This window comes from Equus caballus, chromosome 11 (genome assembly GCF_041296265.1).
Source record: "Equus caballus isolate H_3958 breed thoroughbred chromosome 11, TB-T2T, whole genome shotgun sequence".
Taxonomy (NCBI): domain Eukaryota; kingdom Metazoa; phylum Chordata; class Mammalia; order Perissodactyla; family Equidae; genus Equus; species Equus caballus.
Window position 1 is genome coordinate 20,439,999 of NC_091694.1, and position 9,632 is coordinate 20,449,630.

At 51.7% G+C, this 9,632-nt stretch overlaps 1 protein-coding gene across 2 annotated transcripts; it reads right to left on the bottom strand.

Annotated features, from left to right (window-relative positions):
• Positions 1 to 4,763: 4,763 nt before the first annotated feature.
• On the bottom strand, positions 4,764 to 9,511 carry LOC100052586 (tubulin gamma-1 chain). Of its 2 annotated transcripts, none has more exons than XM_001493847.7 (11): positions 9,372 to 9,511; positions 8,961 to 9,073; positions 8,610 to 8,777; positions 7,681 to 7,749; positions 7,328 to 7,407; positions 6,764 to 6,890; positions 6,443 to 6,529; positions 6,180 to 6,329; positions 5,596 to 5,748; positions 5,351 to 5,512; positions 4,764 to 5,164 (listed from the first exon to the last, which is right to left on the bottom strand). In XM_001493847.7, exons 1-11 carry the CDS (start codon positions 9,418 to 9,420, stop codon positions 4,967 to 4,969), a joined length of 1,356 nt encoding a protein of 451 aa, XP_001493897.2. In that variant the 5' UTR covers positions 9,421 to 9,511; the 3' UTR covers positions 4,764 to 4,966. The 2 variants fall into 2 exon arrangements, with proteins under 2 accessions (XP_001493897.2, XP_023508271.1); XM_023652503.2 differs by having other exon boundaries at positions 4,764 to 5,244.
• Positions 9,512 to 9,632: the final 121 nt, after the last annotated feature.

The following is a 9,632-nucleotide window of genomic DNA, read 5'->3' on the forward strand; positions in this document are numbered from 1 at the left end:
CCCTAAACTCTCATGTCTCCCATAGTTTTCAGATAGAGAGTAAAAATCTGGGAGAAATAAGAATGTGTTGGTTTCTACCCCCAGAAAATAAGTTTTCTTCTTCTCTTTTGTTATTGGCATCTGTTTTTCATACCCACCTGACTGTCATCATCTACCTGTGGGCCCTTTACCTCTGACTTCTCTTCCTATTTACTCTTCTACTCATTTACACTTAAATATAATTGTTTTTTGTTTTTTTTTGACTGAGGACGATTCACCCTGAGCTAGCATCTGTACTAGTCTTCCTCTCTTTTGTATGTGGGTCGCTGCCACAGCATGGCCACTGACAAGTGGTGTAAGTCTGTGCCTGGGAACGGAAGCTGGGCCACTGAAGCGGAGCATGCCGAACTTAGCCATTAGGCCACGCGGCCGGCCCCTTAAATGTAATTTTTTACCTTTACAATGTAAAATTTACATTTTAAGTGAAACATTTTACACTTAAAATTTATTTTTTCTGCTCATAAAAGTAACGCATATCCGCTGTAGATGACTTGGAAAATGTAGAAAACACAAAAGGACACATGTAATACCAGTACCTAGATATAACCCCTATTATTTATGATACTTGTCTTCAGTCTTCTATCTCTATATTTTATAGAAAAAAAATGAAATACTACTGAATGCTTTTTTCATTTAACACTATATGGTGCCAATTTACTTTTCAAGCCAGTTCCAGACTCACCATCCTAAAATAGATTTCATCATGTCCCTTCCCAGTTCAAGAATCTACAAGTGTAACCCAGACAGCAGCAGTCCTCGGAGCACCTCTTAGACACTGGGTGTGGTGGGAAGAGTACACTGGTTGAGAGCCCGGGGACCGAGTTGAGTGTGTCCTTCACTTACCAGCTGTATGATCTTGGACAAGTTACCTAACCTCACTGAGCCCGTTTCCCTACAATGATACATGACAAAAATCCTACCTCAAAGGGCCCAGATAACTAATGCATGTCAAAGTGCATGTCAAAGTGTATAGCATCACTAATGCTATACAAATGGTAACGATGCTACATTCCTCCCCTCCAATAAAATTGGGAATCCCCTTAGGTAGTGCCCATTTTAATAAATGCTTGCCTAATCCATGAACAAATGAACAACTGTCTCCTAGGCGTAATTCAGCCAGGACCATTCATAGGTACTGCACTGAGATTTTTGGATCATTCTCTGGAGCGTTAATTTAGGGTGACCAACTGTCCTGGTTTCCCCAGGGCTGAGGGAATGTGGGAATTTTAGTTTTAAAATACAATCTGAGGGGGTTCTTGGGACTCAGAACTTTCAGTGCTAAAACAAGGATGATTTGGTCAACCTATTAATAATTCAGTAATGGATTTGAGGGGTGGAGGGAAGACCTGCCTCCCTCTGGATTCCACGGCCAGGGCCACTAATATAGCAATGCCAGACATGAGGAGGGTGTTTCTAGCTGAGTCTCATGGGGGTGTTAGGCCCTGACCGACAGACCTGCAGCTTTACAAGAAACTCTATTTTACCAATTTACACTGCAGTCATCAGGTCCTAAGGAATTAAATTAAAATTGATAAACGATGGAATTAGTAAATCAGAATGTCACTTTAAAACGCCCCTGTTACTTTCCTAGGGTGGCTCCTTCTCTGCTTAAGATACCCAAGAGGGAGTGGAAAGTGAGCAAGTCGGGGAGGTGGGCATTACTGGAGGGTGTATCGTATGTTGGATTTTATTTGACTCCACTGCAGAGTGCCCACTTCTAGGAAGATCTAGAATGTTTGTGACTCATGGAGACCAGGGATAAGGCTTACAAGACTGACTCACCGACTCTGTCCAGCGTCTGGGCTTACCATGAGCTCCCACCCACCCTTGTGCTCGTCACTTCTTCGCCTTATCTCGGTACACTTTCCACAGTTATCCCTCTGTTTCAGATTCATTTACACCACTCTGGTTTTGGTTATGTGCTTCCTGCTACTAGATCTCTGTCTCATGCATGTTCGAGGGTCCCTGGGGTCACATCACACTGCACTGTTTTGGGAACATTACCTTTAATTGGCTCATTTTCTCTTATTCGTTTAGTCAGAAAGAGGTTCCTGTTCTGGGCTTGAGCATTCTGCTCTCTTTAGCTTTTCTGCAGCAGCCCTCGTCTCTCCTCCACGCCGGTTACTTCTGTGGCTTGCAGTCTCTCCAACCACAGGGATTTTTCACCACCAGCACCACCTGCTGCCCCACTTCCCAGAGGCCTCCTGCCCTTTCCACCTGGCCTCCTGGCTGCCCTCTAGCTGACACACTTTGGAGTTTGTTGCTGGCCAAGAACAGGGAGGGGCTGCGCAGTGGGGTGATGGGGGATCTGGAAATAGCCCTGGGGGAGGGGCCTGGCTCTGAAGCTGGCATTGAGGTGTTTGCGCTTATTACAGTCGGAAAAAGGAGCTATCTTTCCAGATCAGTTCTCCTTCCCAGGAGGCACACCAGTGCAGGGTATTCACCCCTCTGGGTGGTGACCGTAGTACTATCCACATAAGACGTTTACTCTGGACTACCTGGGTGTTCCCTTCTTCTGGGGCTCCACATTCTAACTGCATCCCGCAAAGGAGGGCCCTGGGATCACTTGTGGCCTGGAGCCAGGCCAGCTGGCCACTCAAATATAGCAACCCCACCATATCTGTCAGCTCATGATCCCCCCACTCAGCACCAGCCACTGGTACAGATGCCCCAAGTGACAGAAGGTTGGTCATCAGGGGCAAGGGTGATAAAGGGGAAGGAACAAGGCAAAGTCCCCAGTGGTGCAGGGGTCAGAGGTGGAGCTGAGAAGGGACCAGTTGCACACTGGTTTTCCCTGAAGTCATCTTTCTCCATACTGGGAGGACAAGCAGTTGGTTGATACTGACCAGGCTGGCTCTCCTGAGTCAGCCTCCTGCAGACCCTGGCAACTGATACTGACAGGCTCATACTTTGATTGTGGTGGTGACAGGCTTGTGGCCTCCCTGCCACTCCTCAGGCAGCCCAGGGCCTGGCTTCTGTCTGTTCTCTGCCCAGCAATCTTGCAAGGGTCCCCTTTGTTCATAAGGGCCTGGCCTGTATGTTGCTCACTCTGTTCACATCCAGAGCTTTATTAAGACAAATAGATTCATGGAAGGAAAAGTGTGTCCCCAGGCCAACAGTGAGAAAAAGGAAAAAAAATCCTAACTGGCCCAAAGTTCCTGGGTACCCTTCAGCAGTGGGGAGCCGCGGACATTTCTAGGGCTGGGGCTTCACCTGCATGCTGAGCTCTGCCAGCCCAAATCTGTCTCATACACTGGGCATGACCCTCTGACTTTGGCCCCAGGCAGCCTGGGGTGGTGAGGCTAAGAAGGCAGGTCCCCAGCTATCCTGACCTGGGTGATGGGACCACTTTGCAGGTGTACCTGAAGCCAGGTGAGGCTGACATCTCCCTCCCCTGGGATTGCACTTGCCCTATCTACACTGGTGTTCAAGGTCCCACATCCTCTCAAATCCATGGGCCCATCCAATGGCTCCAAAAGACTCAGAGATAGGACGATTCTACACCAGCTGTGTAAGGTATCACAAAAAGCAGGATGTATAATGGTTAGGAACATGGATGCCAGTCAGGCAAATCAGAGTTTGACTCCAACTCTGCCATTTACTAGCTGAGTGACTTGGTAAATTAACCACTCCTGGCCTCAGTTTCCTTATTTACAAAATGGAGTTAATAATGTCTACTACCTCAGGGCTGGCCCCGTGGCCAAGTGGTTAAGTTTGCGCGCTCCGCTGCAGGCGGCCCAGTGTTTCGTTGGTTCGAATCCTGGGCGCGGACATGGCACTGTTCATCAAACGACGCTGAGGCAGCGTCCCACATGCCACAACTAGAAGGACCCACAACGAAGAATATACAACTATGTACCGGGGGCTTTGAGGAGAAAAAGGAAAAAAATAAAATCTTTAAAAAAAAAAAAAAATAATGTCTACTACCTCATAGGGTTGTCATGAGGATTAAACAAAATACTGTGAAGTATCAGCATGGTGTCTGCAGGCGTGTTAGCTGCTGCTACTACAGTCCTCACCTTTGTGGGGTATAAGGGCCTCAGAGGGGCCCTGACAATCCACCACAGTCAGGGATCACCTGCTTTGCCCTTTTGATCCTGAAGATTTAGGCCCCTACATATTTACTACTTCCTTGCAATCTTCCACCAGAAGTGGAAGGCACTGGCCCTTTAAGTAACTGAGACCACCTGAGAATGGAATTATGGCACCTTTGCTACTGGCCCACTTTTGGCTAGGCTGTGGATTTGGTCTCCTGACTTGACTGTCCTAGACCCCTGCTGCCTGACCAGTGGCTCTCCTGGCCTGGCTCTCTGGCACTGCCCCACTTGCAAGATTAAAAGCACTTGGGCTGACTCTATTATTGCCCAGGGTCTGGTGGTGGGGGTGGTAGCCGCAGGCCAGCTGCTGTGATGACTAACAGGACACTCTGATGTGGATGTGAAACTGGCAGAAAGGTGACCTGATACAGGGAGGGGTGGGTGGGAACTGGGACCCAGAATGTCAGATAGAGAGCAAATCTTTGGGCCTTTTTACACTGGCAAGGAATTTCTCAGGTGGCTCAACTGCACCCACGTTCTCCAAAACTAGGCAGGAAAAGGAAAAGCTGGGGAGGCTGTTTGCTCAGGTTGAAGATGTGGAAGTAGGGGAGGACCCTGCCAGAGTGATGGAGAAAGAACAGGCATCCCCATTCCCCAGGTCTCCAAGCCTTCAAAGAGATTAGTGACTTGATTTATATCCAGTGCTTTATTAAACATAAATAATCTCATAAGAGGAGAAGTAAACACGTCCCCAGGCCAACAGAGTACGTGTATGTGTGTTTATGAGAAAGAGATGTGTGAGGTCCCTGATCTGTGCTCTGAGGGAGTGGTCAGTCAGGCAGGGCCTGGGCCAACCAGTAAGGCAGATGAGGGTCCCTGTCTTGGGGGACTCACTGCTCCTGGGTGCCCCAGGAGATGTAGTCCGGCCGTGTGGCTGCATGATACTCGTCGATGAGCTGCTGCACGATCTCCCTGGATGTGTCCAGCTCGTCAAAGTTCTCCTTGAAGATGTCCTCCTTGCGGAACTGCTCCAGGAAGGCCTCCCGCTTTCGCAGCTTGTCATACTGGCGACAGGTCCGCTCAAAGAGCTTGGGGTGTGCAGAAAGCAGGGGTCACAAAGAACTTCCAGGAACAATATGGCCCCGAGAGCCAGGAAACCAAGGCTGGGCTGTCTCCACAGTAAAAAGCCAGAAGCAGAGCAGCAGGAACGTAGAGAAGTGAGGCACAACCAGGAAAATGATTATGGGAAAATAGGTGCAAACTGTGAGACTCACCGAGGAGATGCTGGTGTGGTTGGCCATCATGAGCCCACTGACTCGATGGGCCGAGGGCAGGTAGGGAGACTTCCTTGACAGGGCCACCTGGATGCTGGCTGGGCCCCAGGGGATGAAGTTGGCCAACTTCCGTTCCCGGATCCTCTGCAGGCTCTTGTGGACCTGGGGAGGGCACAGGCACGATGACAGTAGCCTCCCCTCTGCCCCTGTGGGTTCCGGGGGTGGAATGAAGGGGCCTCCCCTACCTGGGTGGGGTCCACCTCCCCCTGGATGATGTTGAGGATGGCGATGTAGCAGTGGTTGGTCTGGCGATCTCGGCCTGTGGACACCATCACGTTCTTGGGCTGCAGCAGCCGCCTCATGACATCCAGGACCGTGGTCTTCCTCACGCTGGCCACCTGAGGGGAGAGTGGGCCACAGGGGCAAGGCCAGCACTCAGGGCACAGTCCAGAGAGAAGCAGACAACACAAGTTCCCCACCAGACTCAGGGTAGTATGGTCTCTTTGGGGAGTGTCCTTCGATTCAGGTCTATACTGAGCCTCTGCTGTGGGATCAGGAATCTTAGCCCTCCTCAGCTCAGCAAGCTCATGGCCCTGTGCAGGAGCAGAAGCAGACCCCGTACAGCCCACGCCCTGCAGGGAGCCAAAGGCCGAGGGAAGGGGAGAGCAAGTCAGCAAGGAAGTCTTACAGCCTTGGCCAGTCCCTGAGTGCAGAGCCTCTGAGGGCCGCAAAAGGCGGTTCCTGGGGCCACAGGGAGAAGAGAAAGGCCAGCTGAGGGCCTGCTGGGCCCAGGGCCAGCCTGGCCTGACACACTGAGGGCTGCTCTTACTGACTGGTCCGTGGTGAGGGGGGTGTAGCCGGTCATGAGGAAGTGGAGCCGCGGTGTGGGAATGAGCGAGGCAATGAGGCCGATGAGGTCGTTGTTCATGTAGCCAGGGTAGCGCAGGGTGGTGGTGCTGGCCGACATGATGGTGGACACCTGGGGACAGGGGTGCCATGTCATGCGCCTTGGCCTGGGGGGCCTCCCTTCCCCAGATGGCACCCCAGCAAGGAAGGGTTCTATTCCAAAGGAGTCCGGGAGTGGGGGCTCACCAGCTGGTTGATCTGGGAGAAGGAGGGGTTCTGGATGTGCAGGCGGTCTGTGGCGATCCGGTTCAGGGCTGTGTTGTCCAGCACCACCTGGGGGGACAGAAGAGGGTGGCAGACTTACGGAGATAGAAAGAACAAGAGCTCTCCCTGAGCCTGGATTCTGAAGCTTAATTTCCCTTGAGCTTCACAGCCAGAAAGACCCATCCAGAAGAGACTCGCACAGGACTGGGGCCCAGGAGGACTCAAAATGGACTTTTTAAATGTGTGAAAATGATGAAATAGACAGGGGGTTGGGGGTAGGGAATGGTAGAATCCAGGACTCACCACACAGTCTGCATTCTGGGTCAGCCTCTTGAGTGTGAGCAGTGAGTTGTAGGGCTGGACCACCACATCGCTCATCTCGTCCTGGTTGGGAAACACTGAGTATGTCTGTACCAGCTTCTTGGGGTACCTGGTGGGGGTTGGGAGAAGAGGGTCAGGGCAACAGAGTGGCAGCCTGGTGAACATGGGGCTCCCAGCAACTGTCTGGAAGCAGTAATTCTGGATGGGGAAATTGGTATGGGGCCACAGGGAGAAGGGAGACTTGACTTCTGAAAGTCCGTAACCTCAAAGGAGGAAGGGCAGAAAGACATCTCAGGATCTAGGGTTCCAACTCCAAACTGGCCATACTCCCTGAACCTTTGTCTCTTCATCTAGAGCCCAGATTCTAGGCTCTAGTTCCAACCCCTGGGAGTGTGATCAGGTTCTCAGTCATTGTATCTTGACTTTCCTCACTACAGGAGGGAACAGAAGGACCCTTTCCTGCTCCAGTGAATAGGAAGGTATATCTGGAGGGCCTCCCAGTCACTTGGGAAACCAAGTCCTCCCACCCCCTCAGAACAGACTTACCTGTCATTCAGCCGCTCTAAGAGGTAGGACCCCAGGCCAGAGCCTGTCCCCCCAGCGATGGAGTGACACAGCACGAAGCCCTGCATGAGGAAGGGGCAGGCAGCACCTAGGTATCCAGTGTGAGGATTTCATACTGGAACCATCCCACAATTTCTTGGACTCTGATCTTCCCAAGCCCTCTCCTCCACTTCCCTCCCAACATATACAGCCTAGGAGATTCTGCTTTGTTTCCAGCAAGACATATGTCCAGTGCAAAGCATACATGGGTGGGTCTTGTACCCAACAGAGGCTTCTAAAGGGTGTTGCTGAGCCTTCCCTATGTCAGCTCCCACTACCATTCCAGAGACACTCACCTCTAGACTGTCACTGCCATCTGCCTCCCGGTCTATGATGTCAAAAATGTCCTCATGTATCTTCTCTCCCTGTACAGACATGGGGAGGGTCAGAGCGGGACAGGACCATGAGACAAGGATTCTGACCCTCAATTCTCCTTATAGCACCTAAAAGTCCTTTTTTGGAGCACAGGGGCCCTGCTTTTTATCTGCATTGAGAAGCAGTACAGCACCGTGGTTACGGGCCAGCACCCTACATCCAGACCGCCTGGGTTCATATATTAGCCCTGGTTCTACTTAGCTGAGTGATTCTGAGCACGTTACTTAATCTCTCTCTACCTCAGTTCCCTCAACTATATAACGCAGGTTATAATACAGGTCTACCAGCCCTTAGCTCAAATTCTTAGGACCAGTTATGTTTCAGAGTTCAACTATCTCAGATTCTAGAAAGGTAATATGGTAACTATAATGTATACTAAGTAAAACATCAGTTGGGGGTCTGAAGTGTGCTAATCAAATACATTAATATTTCTGCAGTGAAAAGTATGAGTGATGACAATAAGCTGGATAGAAATTATAAAATAGCCTGTCTCTACCGAGATTTGGTACTGCTGCTAAATGAGTTATAAATTGTCTTTTGGTTTCAGAGTTTTCGGGATTCCGGAAAGGCAGATAAGAGACTGTGGACTTGCAGTACCCAGCTCCTGGGATGTTGGGAGGTTTACGTAAGTTAATATATGTAAAGCACTTCTATGGCCTGGCACACAGCACTAGCTGGTGTAGTCGCTTAACAATATTACATAGTTGACTTAGAAAACAGAACTCCCTTCAGCCATCTCTCTCTAGCACTCATACATCCTTGATATGGTTTCATCTCTCTCTGGGAAGTCATAGGGCCTGTCCCAACACAGGAAGGGAGATGTGGGTCCTGCCAGGGAATAGCAAATGACCTGGGAGAATCCGCTGGCCCAGTTGTTGCCAGCCCCTCCTCCATGCTCCGACAGGTAGATGTTCTCTGGGTTGTAGAGCTTGGCATAGGGGGAGTTGAGGATGGAGTGGATCACCCGGGGCTCCAGGTCCAGCAGCACCGCCCTGGGGATGTAGTGCTCATCGTCTGCCTGTCAAGGGGAGTCCAGGAGGGGGCCAAATCAGCTAAGGCCAAGGCCTCCGTCCTCCCAACTCTGGCTCCTGCGTGCCCTCCCTCCTCAAGCCAGCTGCCCTGCTTTCTCTGCCCAGCAGGTTTCCCAGTACCAGGCCGCTGCCCTTCCCTTTAGGACCCCTGGCCAATTCGCTGGGGGCACCTGGTAGAAAAAGACGTCCTTGCGGTCAGTGCCCTCGGTGGCAAACTCCTCCACGATGCCCTCGGGGCTGATACCATGCTCGGCGCACAGTTGTTTCCAGAACTCGAACCCAACTGGGCGGGGTGGGGGAGAGATGGGCGGGGGAGAAAGAGAATATCTGGGTCTGGGCAGGTTCCAACTACGAGCTGGGGGACTGAGTGCCTGAGTATAGGGACAGGAAGTCAAGCCTCAGGAGTCTCCCGTGTCAGAGGAAAGGGCTGTATGCTCGCGACTGGGCAGGGGAGGGCCCCTCGGCGTTGGGCAACTGGACACTGGGTCAGGCATGTCCTGGAGGTGGAGTCCAGGATCCCACAGCGAGATCCCATAGAATCTGTGGAACCCGGCTAGGAGAGGGGCCGAAGGTTTGCTCACTCTGATTGCCGCACTGGCCCAACTGTAGGGTGATGATTTCCCTCGGCATCGCTCCTCACGCACCAGCGTCGCAGCCGCTCCCGCCAGCAAAGCCGCCGCTCACCAGCTCGCTCGCCGCACGACGCAGGCGCCAAACAACTCGCTCCGCCCACGAACTTTCTCTGCTCCAATGAGAACTAAGTGCTGGCGACGACACTTCCTTATTCCTTTGGCTTCAGTCATGCAGGCTGCGCGTGCGCGGCTCCAGATCAGGCGCGAGAC